This window comes from Mastigoproctus giganteus, chromosome 6, assembly GCF_048544385.1.
Source record: "Mastigoproctus giganteus isolate SK-2022 chromosome 6, ASM4854438v1, whole genome shotgun sequence".
Classification (NCBI taxonomy): Eukaryota; Metazoa; Arthropoda; class Arachnida; order Uropygi; family Thelyphonidae; genus Mastigoproctus; species Mastigoproctus giganteus.
This window is the reverse complement of record NC_143580.1, coordinates 161,861,956-161,881,186: the sequence shown is the minus strand read 5'-3', so window position 1 is coordinate 161,881,186 and position 19,231 is coordinate 161,861,956. Positions and strand designations below refer to the sequence as shown.

General features: G+C 37.9%; 1 protein-coding gene across 5 annotated transcripts in view; it reads left to right on the top strand.

Annotated features, from left to right (window-relative positions):
- The window catches only part of LOC150084708 (golgin subfamily A member 5-like), a 322,239-nt gene that overhangs the window by 284,232 nt on the left and 18,776 nt on the right, over positions 1–19,231 (top strand). For all 5 annotated transcript variants that reach the window (XM_090375446.1, XM_090375444.1, XM_090375443.1 and 2 more), the window contains exon 12: positions 6,895–6,985. In XM_090375446.1, coding sequence (XP_090231572.1) covers positions 6,895–6,985 — 91 coding nt within the window. The remainder of the gene's footprint in view (positions 1–6,894; positions 6,986–19,231) is intronic.

Genomic DNA, 19,231 nt, shown 5'->3' with positions numbered 1-19,231 from the left:
CACTGCAATTTGCAGAACTTAAGCCTTTCTTGGTAAGAGGATCCCTTCATTCCCCTCACCAATCTTGTTGCCCTTCTCTGTACCCGCTCAAGCAAATCTACATCCTTCCTAAAATGAGGCCTCCAGACCTGTACGCAGTACTCAAGGGTATTGCCACAGAAGCATTGCAAATCAAACAAAATTACAAAAAAGTATTCTAGTTCCCACTCTTGATTAAAATGATACGTTTTACTCTATTTCGTAGTATTCATTTTAAATCAAAGGGTATTAAATTAATGTATAAGCACTGTCCAGTTATTAATATTAAGTAAGCTAAATAAGAATTCGCACATACACAATGCTCTCCACAATGTAACTGCGTGAATTTTCACTGTACAAGCCTAGCGGCTGCGTGGCAACAAGAATTAGTCACGTGGTTCAGTGGATTTGTAATAAGCATATGCAGTGGCGTGCATAATAATAATAATAACATTTAGATTTTGACTAATTAATTTTTATATATATTTAAAATTCATCGTGATCGACTGAAATTAAAGCGGCAATCGACTTGTTGGCCACCCCTGATTTAGAACATCTTTCCTATGTGACCAAAGCCATGAAGGTGATTTTGACAGGGACGAGGTAGGGCTTGCTGTTGCAACCTTGCTTGATGGCAAATGCCCTGGACTGGACCTATTAGAAGTTACCATTGTTAAAAGAATCGAGTACCTATCTCCAGCTGATGATGAACCTTTTTAATACCTGCCTACAAGATGGATCCTACCCCCTCTCCTTGGAAAAAAGCAAATCTTAAATTACTCATTAAGAATCCCAACAAAACAGCAAATCAGGCAAATTCATACCGCCCGATTGCTTTACTTCTGGTCTTCGGAAAAATACTAGAGAATTTGATTGTAGCGAGATTCCAAAAGTATTATAAAGAAAGAAACCTAAACTACAGATATCAGTTTGACTTCACTGTTGGGATGTCTACAGTGGATGCCATTAGCCTAGTGATGAATACTGTTTCAGCCTCCAATGAAAAGTATGTCTTCGGCCTCCTTGTAGACTTCAAAGGGGCCTTTGACACTGTTTGGTCGGGGAATCTCTGTGCCTGTTTATTGTCTCATCACTGATTATTCCAGAATCGCTCACTTGTGGTCTCCAGCGGATCCTGCTCTTTTGCGAGACCTGTGACTCGCAGTTGCGCTCAAGGATCAGTTCTCAGACCAGTATGTTGGAACATGGTCCTTGATGAGTGACTGGCTACCGAACATCATTGCACTGCTAAGATCGCTTATGCAGACAATTTAATTGTCCTTGTTTCGGTAAACTCCAGACTACACCTTGAAACCCGTGCTAATGAAGTCCTATCAGACCTAAATGAGTGGTGTAGTACACACAAACTATTCTGTTCCCAGAACAAATTCTTCTCAAAGGAAAATTAGACCCAAATAGATTAAAGAACAGTCAATAAAATTAGTTAACTCATACAAATACCTAGGAATTATTATTATTATCAGCCATATGGTGCAAGAAAGCCTGAAGCTTATGCTGCACCAGCCAAAAAAATTCCCAAGAAGTAGAGAGAGAGAGAGAGAGAGGTAGAAAGGAGTCACCAAGAAAGAGGAGAATGATGACATCCAGCTCAGGACCCTGGGTGTGCGAAGCCCATAACAAACTCCATGCTAAATATGTACTAAGCAAAATCAAGGCTTCGACAGATAAAATAATTAGAATTACCAAAAGTTCTTGGGATCTGAAACCCGACACTCTCAAGCTGTTCTACAAATGCATATTTATTCCTATTGTCTACTATGCTGTGGGCGCTTGGGGTCCCAGTATATGCAGAGTCAAGGTGGAAAAAATCTTGACTCAAGCCCAGTGCTTCTTCCTGATTACAACTTCAAAAGCTTGTTGCATGATTTCAACGTTGGCACTACAGGTAATCGACAGCAAACTGCCAATTAAATCTGAAGTATTGTACAATTACTTTCAGTATTGTAGAAGGAACGGTATTGCAGCACAATTCAACCAGTTTTCTGTTAACCTGGACATGCCAGTGAAAGAAGTCAATGCTAGATTAAGAAACCAGTTCCTCTGGAAGTGGCAAAACGAATGGACTAATGCAAACACTGGAAGGATTACTACCCTTTTTATACCTCAAGTTGCTGAATTTGACAAAAAACATTGGCCATGGTTTAACCCAGATCATCACCTATTTTTTTTTATTAAGCCAAATCCAGAGTAAGTTATTTACTCTAGATTTGCTGTGTTTCCTCTATGTAAATAGAGGCCAAAACCAGATTAAGTTATTTACTCTGGATTTGGCGGCGTCTCCTCTTTTTAAATGTGGCTTACAGGAGATAGTCTAACATGCAACCAAGTTTTTAGAATGAAAATAAAATTATCGGGCAAATTAGCTTTTCAGACAAGGCTTTCTGCAGAAGGAAAGGACTTGAAGACTGAGTATAATTATGTTATTAGTGTACTATCACTGTATATAGTTGCCTTGGTATTAATCGTATTGTTATATAGCTAATATAGGGTGTCGGGTCTGTTTTCCAAACGTTGGAAATTAAAAGGATGCTAAAGGCTTCTGGATAAACAGAAGATGTGCTGTTGAACCTCTAAACATAGATTCCAGTGACACAATGGAAAACCTTTAAAAGAGATTTCAACTTAAGAGGCATAGTTCCTGCCTTCAAGAACTCAAGTGACCATCTAACCTAGAAATCAACCAGATCATGGAGGATGACTAACGATAAGCTAAACCCTCAAGGCTTGTAATAGTGGTACTGGGTCTTTATACCATACATGCTAATGGACAAAGGAAACTCCATTCTTACTAGAACACCTAGATTCCCCTGGTCTTAATAAATTTAGTCATAGGAGCTCTGATGGATTGGAAATTCATTTGTATTTATTGCCGGAAGGGCATATTGTTGGATGAATTGTATTAATTGATGATATATGTTATGAACCGTATTAATGTTGATATTTTTGTCATTGTATTGAATAGATGCATTAAATACCAAAATTGCACTAATACCTGTCGGATTCCTCAGATTATAAATGACGTGTCTAAACTAAATTGGTTACTGTCATATTGAAGACTATTATATTCAATATCCTGAAAAAGGCCTCTGAGGTTGGGAAAATTCATATTTTAGCATTAAATCAGCTCACACACCAACCATAAGAATAAGTATTTACTGTAACTAAAATATTTACATATTAAAATAAAATAAAATAACTATTTACAAAAACTGCTATTATATTAAATTAAATTATATACATGTAAAAACATTAAAACTGATAAAATCCTTAAGATAAAATACACTAAAATAAACCGGATTAAAAGCGATAAAAACAATAAAAGTCTCTGGAGCTTTCGGAAGCATTGGCTTCCTTTCTCAGCAGTAACAAAACTTCCTGCAGCATGTCCATATATAACAGGCTCACGGTACCTATACACGTGGTGCAGTCGGCGCATGGTCTGAACTGGAAGCAGAAATAGCTCGGGAACGTGTTAAGCAGAACCGTTCATCCGTACTTAGGATGATAATTTCAAACAGAGGATGCATACGCATACCTCTGTCCCTATTCATAATGTGGTCGGATGAACAGATTCGTAGGCTCTCGAGCCATTTACGGTTCCAGAACCCATGCGCTCGATCCACGATTACCGCATCCTCTGGGGAAATTTGATGCTGCTTCTCCCAAAAATGTTCGGCCACAGCAGACTTATTGTAATCAGCAGTTTTTATAGCATTTGCATGCTCCCCCAGACGATCCTTGAGCCGTCGTTTTGTCTTGCCCACATAACATTCCCCACAATCCAGGCATTTTATCCTGTATACTACTCCACTACTCAGGTCCTTTGCTATTGAGTCTTTTACCTGAGACAACACTGTGTGCAACCTCCGCCCGGGAAGCTGCACACAGCGTGTTTTATAACCCCGCAAAACTCTATCGAGATGCTCAGTAACGCCCGGATAGTAAGGAATGTATGCGGTAGCCACAGGAACAAATGGTTCCTGACGGTTAGATTCTATTCCTTTACTAAATCTGTCTATGATCCTCTGGGGGTATCCGCATTTTCTAAGGTCTGCTGTGACTCGTCTAATTTCACATTCTTTGTCCTCAGAGGTGGTGCAGTGTGACCCTGCTCTATCTAGTAGAGCTTTCACTACACTATTCTTATGCTGCCCAGCTTGTGCTGAACTATAATGGGTGTACTGGCCTCTGCACATAGGTTTTTTAAACACAGAAGTTTTGAGCCTAGGGTCTACCCTAGAGACCAGTACATCCAAGAAAGGAAGGGTACCTCCTGTTTCCACCTCTGAGGTAAATTGTATAAATTGGGAGAAGCTATTAAGCCAATGAAGTGCATCATCCTCTCTCCCCTTCTGGACCACGGTAAAGGTATCATCAACATACCTTTTCTATTTCTTTATGGGAAACTGACATCCACTAAAAACCCTGTCCTCTAACTCCTCCATGGCCAGATTGGCCACGATGGCGCTAATAGGAGATCCCATGGCTGTACCGTGAACCTGTTTGTACATAACACCTTGGTACACCATAGTGGTGCTGGCCAGACAAAGTTCCACACCCGAACAAATATCCTCTACATTTAAAAGCGATCTATTACTCAAAGAGACATCATTACTCAAAGATTTTCTAACACAATATATTCCATGTTTAATTGGAATGCATGTGAATAGTGACACCACATCAAAAGAAATCATGCTCTCGTTTTCATTTATAATCAAATCTTTCACAAAATTCACAAATTCTTTACTGTCTTTTATGACATAGTTGGACTGGCCCACTATAGGCGAAATCAATTTAGCCAAATACCCTGACAAAGCATATGTGGGGCTTCCTATAAATGATACAATAGGTCTGAGTGGGACTTTTGTCTTATGAGTTTTTGGAAGTCCATAAAACCTCGGGAGTTGACATCCAGTAGCATGTAAGAAGCAAAAGGTCTCCCTGGAAATCTTCTCTGCCTTTAACCAATCCTGTACCAGTTTATTAATGTGCCGCTCTAGGCCAACCAACGGGTTTCTCTGAGTAACTTTATATGTATTATTGTTCTGTAAAAGGTCCATTGCTTTTTTGTGATAGTCTTCTTTGTTTAGGACAACCGTCGATCTGCCCTTGTCCGCAGGTAAAACCACAATTCCATCGTCTCTTCTCAGTTCATTCAAGGCTTTTCTTTGACTAAAGTTAAGATTCGGATATACTTTCTTTACCTGGCTCAAAATAACGGCAGATTTAACCCGGATCTCATTAGCTAGGGCATCCGGTAGCTTGCTGATAGCCCGTTCAATACCCATTGCTATCTCCGCAATGGGAGGTTTGGGAGGTACAAGCGTAAACTTAGGACCTAAATTTAAAACTGCCTCTGGCAGAAACGCCCTTTCGGGGACATTTTGTAAGTCTTTCAATTCTCAACAAGCTGCAAAGTACTGTCGAAATTGCATGAAATCTAATGCTAGCAACATCAAAACAGTGGTGTCTGCTGGCTGGAGTTGTAAAATCTGTCAGAATAGCTAACTATGGTAATAGTAAATAGCAGTGCAAATAATTTGCTATAGCCTCGTTTGCTTGGCCTTGATGTTAGTGTTTTGTATAAATCTCGATATGCCAAGTTTACTTTTCACATTCAAGTTGTAAATGTGAAGGTTAATATAGAAATTGGTGCCTTTAACATATTGTAATTACTGTTCCAAGTATTATGGACGACTGATATGCAATGTATAACACTAATGTTGATTAGTTTACAGGTAATATCTGACTAGGTGAAATGTCAATGTACCAGGTTCACTGTTGGGTGGGCAGTCCTGTGACTTGGCCCTCTAATAAGGTATATAAATTGTAAATCCTAAATTCTATAAATTTTAAGATATAACGTCTGACTTCATTGTATCCAAATTGGTAGGTTTTAGCTATTTGTATAACTTGTGAATGTGAAGGTTAATGTAGAAATTGGCGCCTTCAACATATTGTTATTATGAGTTCCAAGTATTATGGACGACTGATATACAATGTATAACACTAATGTTGATTAGTTTACAGATAATATCTGGCTAGGTGAAATATTGATGTATAATTGGCTCTCAGCTGATGGAAGCCTTAATATATAGTCAAATTTGCAGCTATACCACATTTGTCTCAGGCAAGAGACTTCTTTGATTGTAATAATTGTTGTTAAGCTGGTGACTCAAGATGTTTTGCTAAACTATAAATTGTAAATAGTGTACAGTTACTCTTTAGTGGCAGATAGTGGAAACTCTGGAGCCCACAGAAAATAATAAAATACTTTGAATGCCATGAATTATGCAAGGCGTGTATTATGCCATGAATCCATTTCCTGGAAGAATGACAAGTTGATCAGCTTTGATGTAGTCAATGTTTATCTTAACAAATAAAACTCTGATTATCACTAATGTGCCTCAGCTTTTGGAGAACAGTGACATTAAGGGAGATACCTTGTAACTCACCATTGCACATCTGCTTCTCTTTTTAAAAACAATGCTACCTACAAAAAAAGGAGCCTCATCATGGGAAATCCTCCCATGATGAGGTCATGTCAGTCTCCTGTGGTAACATTTTATGAATGGGAATAGATTAAAATACAAAATTCATAAAAACTTCTCATGGTGGCCAATGGGTGCCATTCTAGTCTATTAAAGATATCTTTATTTTAAATAAATAAAGTATTTGTGGGTATAATTAATGAATTTAAATTCATTCATTATACCCATAAATTTGCTATAAAAAACTTCATTAACTAGCTTGACTGTATTTTATTATGTTAATTCGAGTTGTATTTGTTTATTTTGCAGGAGTGGTACTTTCATATGGTTTAGCCCCTGATTTTATTTTCTCTTCCCCACCCAGGTGAAAAGTTTAAACCATTATCTTCAGCTGTACATACTGGTGCTGTTGCAAGAAAGATGAGAAGAGTTTACATTGGTCTAGATTCCTTTAGGTAAAAAAAAAAAAAAAAAAAATTGATTTTATTGCAAATGGAAGTTTATATATTTATATCCTAGATTGTTGCAGGATGGACAGTAAAGAAGAGAAAATGATCATAACATAAGACAAGGAACCTTCAGTAAATTTCACATTAAATTACATGTATAATATTTTAAGCTGTAATTGTGTAGTAGAATGTCCAAGCTAACTAACTTCAATAAATATCCTTTTAACAATTCTAAGTTTAAATACATTTGAACAGCCTAAATCATACAAAAATTTTGTCATTGAGAAAATGTTGAATTTTATAAACATCCTAGAAAGAATAGTAGTGTTAAGACAATGGATGGTATTCATATGCAGTCTGTTTTCTGTATTTTTTATTTTAAATTACATACACACATCATATACTTACATATCTGAATGTACTAGTGAATAATGAGAAATGTTACTAGTTAAGAAGTGTATAATTTTTTCTGGATGGTATCATAGATAACTGTTAGCTTTTTGAAGAACATTGCATCATAAGCCTCAGGCTTCCTTGCACCGTATGGCTAATAATAATAATAATAATAATAATTTCACATTTGGTCAAGTACCAATTACTGCATTCTGGCAGAGAACTTCAAATTTTGACAGTTGTCCTTATTTATAGTATCATCTTGGGCCTTTGATAAAAATTAGTGAGTGCAATTTATAAATTTTACAAAATTTTTACAATGCAGTTGCTACTGGGTAGTATGACAGCTGTCAAACAAAACTATTCATAAGGCTGTCTGCATACTTATGCAAAACAGAGAAGAGCTCCAGTGGCAAATAAAATTTAGTTTGTTTCTGTAATTTACATAATTTCCACAGTTGCCTACCGTGAGTCATGTATTATTCAGTGATAGAATGCACTCAGTTCTGTAGCATAAAATCTAACATCACATCCTAACAACCAATAAAATTATTTGCCCATCCAATTAATTTTATTAATTGGATGGGCAAATAACTGAACCGAATACACTGAGCATGCAGTAGGAAAGCAAGTTGTTCATAGAGTTTGTATAGTTTCTTTCTTGATCTTTGCTGCACATTGACAGTTTCAAATTTATATGAGCTCATCCAAAATATTATGCAAAACTCTCAAAGGGCACTATCTTGACCTGACCATATTTAGCAGACATGCATACTGTAATAAGGAAACACTGAACACGGCACTCATTCAAAACTTAGTTATTTGTAGAAGAATAAGAGAAATTTATATCAGTATGATACGTAGAACACTTTCGTATAATACTCTCTAGAAATATAACATTAATGCAAAATGATTACAGTAAAAAGTAAATTGAAAACAATATAAAATAAATCAATTGAACACAATTAAAAAAACAATTTATAAACATTTTTAAAAAGTTTAACGTAAATTTGGAAAAATGATTTTCGTTCCTTGAAGCTGACAGCTTTTTGACCGTATGTTGTTGATCACAGGAATGGAAATTATGGAGTATGTGTGAGCTTGAATCTTAAATACAGATTATTTGTCTTCGCACATGCACGTAAAAGACCATGAATCGGAGATTAGATATGGATGGTGAACGTTAATAGAATTCTAATGTAATTTAATTTCAATGGTTTCTGAAATTAATAGTCTCGTATAATTACATTGGACACTAAGTATTTTGGCCTCATTGATTAAAAATGTGTTTTTCGTTAACAGCATGAAAGGCTAATTCTGATGCTGCTGAACAAGAAGCATGAACTGAAGATGCGTGCCTTTTTCTCTAAAATTCAGCAGAAATCGCATTGATCCTTGGTAAGACGAGTTACAATCAATGCAAGAAATGTTGTAATACCGGGTTATTTATTTGTGTTGTGAAAGAGGAAAGGGCTGAGCGATTGTTCAGTATAGTGTGTAGTTTCCATATTGGCCTGGTCACAATCTTAAATTCAGTATCTTTAAAGAATATGTAAAGCTATTTGTGCCACTGTTCAACGTATGGGACAGAAATAAAGTATTTTTTGTTGTTACTGTTGTTGGTTGGTATAATTTCTTGTATCCTATCCTTAGCGAATACATCTGCTAATTGTGCATACCTGACTGCTTTCAAAACGTACAAGAATGAGTCCGAAAAAATAAAACTAAACTTTTCTAGCAATCAGTGTGAACAATACAACTTGCCGCTCACAGTAGCAGAACTAAAACAAACTCTGCTACAGGCAAAATACAGCGCAGTCAGTCCTGATGAAATCCATTATGCAGTGATACAATATACCTTGAAAATTCTTTCCCAAACAAATGGCACCACGCAATAATACTAGCTCTCCCAAAACAGGGAAAAGATCTATCAGACCCACAGAACTATCATCCCATAGCTTTGACTAGCTGCTTAGGCAAGATCTTAGAGAAAATTGTCAACAATAGACTAACATGGTATCTAGAAAATAATGATCTTCTCAACTCAGAACAGTATGACTTTAGAAAAATCGCTTTACCTTGGATGTGCTTATACAACTGGAAAATCAAGTAAGCAATGCTTTTCTCAGGAAAAAAAATTTTGATATCCAGAAGGCATATGATACCACGTGGTGATATGGTATACTTAAAAGGTTACATCAACTTGGCCTTAGAGGACATCTACCCCTCTACATATATAATTTCCTTAAGAATCGGACCTTCCAAGTTCGAATGAACAATACACTTTCCAATATATTTTATCAAGAAGAAGGGGTCCCTCAAGGATCTGTACTTAGTGCCACACTTTTTGCAGTCCACTTCAGCACAATAATAGAACAAATCCCAAACAATACCTTTACAACTGTTTATGCTGATGATTACAAGTGCAGCATATGAGGACAATAGAATGGCAATTGCAAGTAGCCATAAACAGAGTCATAAAATGGACAGAAAGAAATGGATATAGAATATCGGTACAAAAGACTGCATGTATACATTTCTGCAGAAAAAGGAATCTCCATTCTGACCCAGAACTCAGGGTGAAAGAACAGATCATCCCAGTTAAAAATATTGTCCGTTTCTTAGGATTAGTTTTTGACAAAAAATTGACTTTCCTAGAGCATATCAGTCACATAAGAGTCCACTGTCTGAAGAAAATGAACATCTTGAAGGTCCTATCCGCTATATCCTTGGGAGCAGACAGGACAATTCTACTACCTTTATATCGCCTTCTCATTCGGTCTAAGCTAGACTATGGTGCCCCAGTCTATGACTCGCCAAGACCTAGTGCCGTGAGATGGCTCGACCCGGTACATCACTGCGCACTTGGTTTAGCCCTTGGAGCTTTCCACACCTCACCTGTGCAGAGCCTGTACGCCAAAGTTCAGGAACCTCCTCTGCAAATCAGAAGACAAAATCAATTACTCTCTTAAGCAGCTAAAATAAAATCCTTACCAGAGCGACCTCTACAGAAAACTATTTTTGCTTCTGAATGGGAACAACATTATCAGCAACAACAAAGAATCAATAAACCTGCGAGTGTGAGATTAAAAAACCTTCTTCTCAGTAGAGAGCTTAACCTGGATAACATAATTCCGCTGACGAAACAGTCTACTCCACCTTGGATAATTAGACAGCCTTTATGCAACTTCTTCCACATTTGGAAGAAGTCTCATATAAACCATCAACAGCTGCATGCTGCTTATAAGGCACAATTTTCAGATCATTGCTTTCTATATACAGATGGATCCAAAATTGATTCTCATGTGAGAGCGGCAGTTTACTTTTCTGACATCACATTGGCCCAAAAACTCCCAAAAGACTGTAGCATTTATACTGCAGAACTGCAAGCCATTATAATAGCACTAAACGAAATCGACCAATCAAGTTTTCAAACAGCATAATTTTTACTGACTCCCGTAGTTCCATGATGGCAATACAAAATATCAATTCTAACAAACATCCACTACAACAGTAAATTCAATACAGAATATCAAAACTCCTTGAACAACGTCGTAACATTAGATTTTGCTAGATCCCAAGTCATGTCAGAATACATGGTAACGAGCAAGCAGACAGAGCTGCCAAAGAAGCCAACAACAATATTTCTGCATCAGAATATATCCCTTTTTAAGATTACAAACACATTATTGATCACAGTGGGATACATCACTGGCAGCAGCAATGGCAAGTATTTACCACTAACAAATTGCATCAGATTAAAAGATTACTCCAATCATGGGAATCCAGCATCCAGAAAAATAGATGCGATCAAGTGATACTTGCTAGGTTAAGGATAGGACACATGTGTTTCAGTCACTCTTTTATCTTTTGCGAGGAGAGGATCCCCCCCCCCCATGCCTATCTGTCACACACACGCAACAAACAGTAGAACATGTACTGATTACTTTTCCAGCTTTTGCAGATGAGCACCGAAACTCCTTCAAAGAGCTAAACAAACATCACTCCCTCACTCTCAAAACTATACTGGAAGATAGAAAAAATATAGCAGATGTTTTTCAGTTCCTCAAGAAAATAAATTACCATAATCACATATAAAACTAAATATTATCTCTAAAGCAAGCTATAGTCATTCTCTGTGACTCTTGGAAATTATTAGCAGCAATATACGAATTAGAACCAAACTGTGATATAAAATCTTACAGGCGCATTTTAGCCACAGTAGCTCTTGTGCCAAGAATTCTTAAATCAAATCAAATCAAACCTATCCTTAGCTTGTATCCTAATTCGGTTTATTGTAGCAAGAGGATAACCCCTGTTTAAGAATCTTCTGTAGCTTGAGTAGCTCATGGTGTCTTATCAATGATATACAGGAATTTTTCTAGCAGGGATATGGAGGTGATTATTCCCTTGTATAAGGCAATGGTCAGGCCATTGACCTGTATACAGTACCTGTATACAGAGTACTGTATAGGTCTGGAGGCTTCATTTCAAGAAGGATGTAGAGATGCTGGAACAAGTACAGAGAAGGGCAACAAGGTTAGTGAACGGAACGAAGGGTTGCTCTTACAAAGAAAGGCTTAAGTTTTGCAAATCACAGTGTCTGGAAACTAGGCACCGGCGAGGCGATCTGATAGTGTATAAAGCCTTGAATGGTTTGAGCATGCTCAATGCTGATGGGATATTGCCTCTTGCTCAGAATAATCACCTGAGAGGGCATAAATTTAAATTGAGAAAAGACAGATGTAGGATAGATGTGCTGAAATTTGCCTTTAGCCAGCGGGTAGTTGTTGTGGAAGTTGATAGCCTAAATAAATTTAAGGCTCAGCTGAACAGGTATTTCAAACAAACGGAGGGGTGAAGTGGAAGGGTTTTTTTTTTTTGGCTGATGCTGCATAAGCTTGCTGCTTTCTTGCATCATATGCCTCTACTAATGCTAATATGTGTATTTCTGAGTCTAAAGCAGATTCTGTTGTTGAATATCTATAAGCATTGAGAAGTTGATAAAGATAATAGACCTTTTGTAGGTAAATGGGTGATAGCTGCTATAATGCATATAATACTCTCCAGAAATATGATTTTTGGAGAGTGTGGAAGTGTTCTATGTATCATATTGAAATAAATTTCTCTTATTCTTCTACAAATATTGAAATCAACATCATAGCTCTGGTTTATACTATCAAAAACTTAGTTATATATAGCTAGTAGCACTTTGTTGGGAATGGGTACCATTTCTTCTGTGCTTGCAGTAATAGCAATTATAGCAGCATTTCTACAAATTCATCGGCAATTGATCTTAACTTCTTTCTTTTTTTTTTTTGCACAAGTTTAACAACTAGAATTCTTTGAGTTGATTTTAAAATGGTTAACTTATGAACATTATCAGCAATGTTGCTCAGTTTCGGCATAGTTGTAAGATAAATTTATTTGGTCCTTAAAGATATGTTCACAATAAGTCCCATTTTATTACAATAGAATCAATCTCTTATGGCTGAACTTCATTACTGGCTGTAGCCAGCAGTACTTAACTATCTCATTGAGTTTGTATAATTTTATATCAAAGCTTTTTCTTACGTTCTTGGGACTTATTGTGAATAGTTATATTTCTGTATTTTGATTTGTTGTTTCATTTGTGCTTAAACACAAATGGAACAAAAGTATAACAAATCAAACCACCAGGGATCCCCCCCCCTCCTTATTTCTACAGGCTGCAGCAGCCAGCATACAGAATAGATTCCTATGGTGTTAGCCAGCAGGTGTTGGCTCTCTGTAATGCTAATTTGAAAGACCACTAGCATTGCCTGGATATGTCCATAGCTGTTTCAATATAAGCATCAGCCTTAGTAGAGAAAGGTAGGCCCCAATTTATGCCGGGGTTACATTCCACCTTCTAAGGGTTGTTATCTGAAGCTGCATAAATCAAAGAAATTGTAATATATTTAAATGAGATAGGTTCCTTCACTACGAAAATTGAACCATAAGAGTTAATATAAGTGTTTTTTATATTAAATATTTGCGGTTATTTTATTTATGAGATATAAATAATATTTATAGATAAAATATAAGTAATAAAATAAAAATTTAACTTAGTACTTCATTCCTGTAGAGCCTTTGAATCTTTGGCGTATGTATTAATGCAACTGTCTCCCCCCCCACCCTTATTGATGTTCTTTGACAATGGTCTAATGGGGCAGTGTTAATGGGATGGGCCTGATGAAGGGTCGACCGGTTCTGCAGGTTCTTTGGCTTTAGAAAAGAACTGTAGGAATGATGTCTGTTGAGTCCTTCTCTTGTCTAACTTATTGTAGTAGAGCTTAAATATGTTAGTAACAGCTCTTTGGATGGAAGAGCTGTGTTCCCAGTCTTGGCCAATATCATATAGAGTTTCACAGCTTGTTGGTGTTTGGGCCAAAGCTGATTGAAGTGTCTTTGAGATGAGGATCCCATTTGGTGCAATCTCCTGCTGTTCCTCCTCAGAATCCTGAGCCAGTTGTGTAGCCAGCTCCTCTAAATCTTCCTTTGAAAGAAGCTCACCATGACTTTGCTGCAACTCACTGACATCATCAATGTCAACCTTGTCAAAGCCAACATCCTCAGCCATCCTAGTGATATCTTTCGCCACTGCTGAAACTGGCTCAAACTCAAGCAAGTAAGACACAGTATCAGGCCACAATTTCCTCCAAAAACCATTAATGCATGGTTGCGATGCTTCTTTCCAGACTGCAGCAATGTTACTTATGGCCTTAAGGATGTTGTAGGACCTTCGGTAGCCCCTCACAGTCACTGAGTTAGATGCCTGCACTGCGTCAACAATCCCTTTGAAGATTGTATGTAAATAGTATGCATTGAAGGTTGCAATAAATCCCTGATAACCCGCCCAACATCACCTCACTGGCTGCAACAGTGAGGTGATGTTGGGTGGCAAATAGATGACCTTCACAAACAGAACATCGTTAGGGTTATATTCAAGGTTGGCTGGATGTCCTGGATCTTTGTCGAGGACTAAAACGTTTTTGGGTAAGTTGTTTGCTGCACAAAATTGGGCCACCTCTGGACAAAAGTATGAAGTGTTACCATTCACTAAAAAGGCTCACTCATGCCTTCCTATTAGAGCACCAGAAAATAAGTTGAGTCTTTGCAATGCCCTTCATAACACATGGTTTCTCAGAATGGTACACCAACATTGGCTTTAACGTAAAAGTGCCTGATGCATTGCCACCCAGAAGTAATGTAAGCTGATCTTTTCCAGCATAATAACCAGGAGCAGACCTCTCTTTTGGTAGGATATACATTGCCTTCACAGGCTATGTATGTCCTACCAGGCATCTTCTTCCAGTACAGCTCCATTTCATCAACATTAAAGACCAAGTCTGGGGAAAAGCAGCCTTCGTGCATTCACTTTGGGAATATGGAAGACTATTCCTCAGCACCTGCAGCTAGCTGCCTCAGCAGTAATTTTTACATTGTGAATTCTGGTCCGGGTTTTGAACTGGGAAAACCAGCCCCTGCTAGCCTAAATTGATTCATTCCCTCCCAGATCCTTATTGAACAACCTCCTGGCCTTGACATAACCACTGACGGTGTTACAGAAACATTATTTTGGTTCATATTGTCTATCCACGGCGCTAACTTCTCCATCTTCTCACTCCTTTAATAAGTTGCTCTAGAAATGCTTACATTAACAGTTCCTATATCGGTGTAGATACACCAGAGACAACTCTTAAGGGAAATAACTACTATAGTGGTGTAAAGGGCATCATTTCATCTCTATCTCATATTGTGTTCATCCTTCACAACGAGTTACCATGTATTGCACTACCTTGAATAAGTAACGCTTCACAAATAGAGAAGCCATTGTTATTCTCGGTGGGCACCACCATCCAGATAGCACCGTTTCAAAGTTTGTTGGGTGGGCAGGTACCCTGGTATTGCAAACATGATAACCCATTTGTGAAGTTAATCCCACAATGTGAGAGATGCAAGAAGGTATTTGTAATAATATTAAAATAAAATTAAATGCTACTAGGCATAATAGTTTAAGATTATCTATATAATATTGGTGTAGGTATTGCAAACATGAGGACCAGGGTACCTGCCCACCCACCAATGAAAGACCAACAAGCCTTGAAGGTGTGCCGTCTGGGTGGTCGTGCCCACTGAGAATAAGTAACAATAGTCTTCTCTATTAGTGAAGTGTTATTTATTCGAGGTAGTATAATACATGGTAACTGGTTGTGAAGGATGAGCCCAATATGAGATACAGATGAAATGATGCCCTTTACACTATTATCATAGTTTTTTCCTTAAGAGTTGTTTATGGTGTATCTACACCGATATTATATAGATAATCTTAAAATATTATGCCTAGTAGCATTTAGTTTCATTTTAATGTTAACAATTCCTGTATGTGGCTACTTGATCTTCTCAGCATTATTCATAATGATCGTAACAGTAGAAGGTGCCAAATTAAGATCTTGCACACCTCCAAACACTGTTCACCAGATTTCATACGACAAATGATGTCCATTTCCACTTCAGTTGTTAGAGATTTGCAGCTTTTTTTAAACATTTGCAGGCGCAGATTCACCATTATGCTTAGAAGACATGGTTACGCAATTTATTAAAAAAAAAGAGGCACTAACGAACACAGGAAATTAATAAAATTTAAAGCACAGCTCACAACACGTGCACACTGGCAGACGAGGAGAAAGCGACTAACTTTGGCATTAGTGCCAAACTCAGTTGCATTACAGTAGGTATCCACTTACTGTGCTGTGTTTATTAGCATTAGTAGAGGCATACTATGCAAGAAAGCAAGCTTATGCAGCATCAGCAAAAAAAAAAAAAAAAAAAAAACCCTCCCATTTCACTCCTCCATTCGTTCCAAATGCCTGTCCAGCTCAGCCTTCAATTTATTTAGGCTATTAGTTTCCACAACAAAAGATGGAAGCCTTTTCCACCAACCAACTACCCGCTGGCTAAAGGCAAATTTCTGCACATCTATTCTACAACTGTCTTTCCTCAATTTGAAACTGTGCCCCCTCAGGATCTTAGTCTCAGCAAGAGGAAGAATTCCATCATCATTAAGCTTGCTCAACCCATTCAAGACCTTATACACCTCAATCGGATCACATTGCGGGTGCCTACTCTCCAGGCACTGCAGTTTGCAGAACTTAAGCCTTTCTTGGTAAGAGCACCCCTTTGTTCCCCTTCTTTGTACTCGTTCTACTATCTCTACAACATTCCTAGAATGATGCCTCCAGACCTGTACACAGTACTCTAGGTGTAGCCTGACCATTGCCTTGTATAATGGGATAATCACCTCCCTGTCCCTGCTAGCAAAATTCCTGTATATCATTGACAAGACTCCATGATGTTCCCTCCCTGGCAGCCAGCCTGCACTGCTCAGCGAACTTCATATTTGACTGCACAATTACCCCCAGGTCTTTTTCACTTTCTACTTCCCTGAGTGTAGCACCACACAGTTGGTACATTTCTCTTCGGTTATTGCTACCCATATGCAGTACTTTGCATTTGTCAATATTAAACTTCAGTTGCCACTTCTCAGCCCATTTTCCCAACTTATCTAGATCCACTTGGAGTAGTCTACTGTCTTTACTGTTGTTAACAACCTTGCCAACCTTTGTATCATCTGCAAACTTGGGCATTAAACCTGATATACCTTCATCAATATCATTAATAAATATACAAAACAATGGGCCCAACACTGAACCCTGGGGAACTCCACTAATAACATTTGTCCACAAAGAGCAGTGTCCAATGATTACCAATCTCTGTCATCTCCCACTTATCCACCCCTTTATCCATTGTAGCAACTTACCTTTAATGCCATACCTCTCTAATTTGTACAGCAGTCTTCCATGTGCAACAGTATTAGAAGCTATCCTAAAAACCAAGTATACAATATCAAAATTATTTTTGGCATTCAGTTCCTTTGTGAGCACATCATAGTAAGCAATCAAATTGGTCAGAGAAGACCTCCCTTTGGAAAACCCATGTTGTGTCTTAACTGCAGTCTTGTCTAGAGATCCTGCAATGCTTCTTTAACCAGTGATTCCATTATTTTCCCCAGAACACAAGTTAAACTAACAGGTCTGTGGTTACTTGTGTCACCTTTTGAGATCCCCTTTGTGAATTGGTGATACATTTGCACACCTCCACTCAATGGGGACCTCCCCTGAGTCCAAGGAAGCTCTCATAATTATGGCTAAGGGTTTGCTTACTTCCTTTGCTGCCTCCTTTAATATAACTGGATAGATCCTGTCCACCCCAGGTGCCTTCCTTATGTTTAACTTCAACAATTTCTCCTCCACTTTGCTCTGTTATTACAAAATCACTTAGCTCTCTGTTAGCATTAGATAAACTTCTGGCACTCCCCTCATTGAATAACTCCTCATGTGTGAATGTAGAAGCAAAATACTAATTCAGTTTATCAGCTACCATCACCATGATCATCAATAGTCAACCTATCTAAGTTAAGTGGTCTAATCTGATTCATCCCTTTCCTTCTAGAGTTTACATAAGTAAAGAACTCTTTGCTGTTTTTCTTTGCATTTTTTGCAAAAGATTTCTCGTAATCTGCTTTCGCCTGCCTAACCTCCTTTGTGGCTTGATTACAGACAAGCTTATACTTTCCATAGGCTTTTGTCACCTGATACTTTATATGCATCCCATACATTTTTCTTCTCTTCTACGAGCCTCATTAATTCATCTGACATCCATTTAGGCCTAAACCTTGAACAGTATTTCTTAGTTGCAATGAAAAGCCTATATTTAGTAGCCTCCAAAATTAAGTCTCTAAAGGCTTCCCATTTAGAATTCAACGTTGGTAACATCATCAGTTGATCCGACGATAGCAAAAGCCCTTCCCTTTAGCCTTGATGGTAGTTACATCTTTAAGTAATTCCCACATCAGTACATTGTGATCACTGTCACCCAGTGGTTCCTTTATCTGCAAATTCTAAATGCATGAATAATCACTGCTAATAATCAGATCAAGAGTATTACTCCCTCTGGTTGCCTCTTGAACATGTTGCTGTAGAAAACAGTCACACCTGGCAGGTATTGCAAACATGAGGACCAGGGTACCTGCCCACCCACCAATGAAAGACCAACAAGCCTTGAAGCTGTGCCATTTGGGTGGTTGTGCCCACGGAGAATAAGTAACAATAGTCTTCTCTATTAGTGAAGCATTATTTATTCAAGGTAGTATAATACATGGTATCTGGTTGTTACCATGTATTATACTACATTATAAGGCCTTGAATGGGTTGAGAAAGCTGAATGATGATGGGATTCTTCATCTTGCTCAGACTAAGAACCTGAGAGGGCACAATTTCAAATTGAGGAAAGACAGTTGTAGAATAGATGTGCGGAAATTTGCCACAAATGTCTTGCTAGTGTGCGAATGACCAACCCACAAGTTCCAGTCAATATCTGGAAAGTTAACATTCCCCATTATAAGACATTCTGATTTACTGGCCCATTCTATTTCTCTGCACAATTCCTCATTATACTTATCAGATTCATTAGGCCTATAACACACGCCTACTTTCATTTTCCTTTTCCAGTGATTATTTCACACCAAACAGACTCAACATTGCATTGTCCACCAACATCAATTGGATGCACTTCCTTAGGTTTTGTGTTTCTTAACTAACAGCATAATCCCTCCTCCCTTCCTGTTCTGTCTATCCTTCCTGTACACATTGTACTCCCCAAATTCCAATTCTGCACTGCTTATATCTGTGTGACACCATGTCTTTGATATCTCAACAATATCTGCCTTTGATGTCTTGACTAGCACTTCAAACTCATCAAATTTATTAACTATACTCC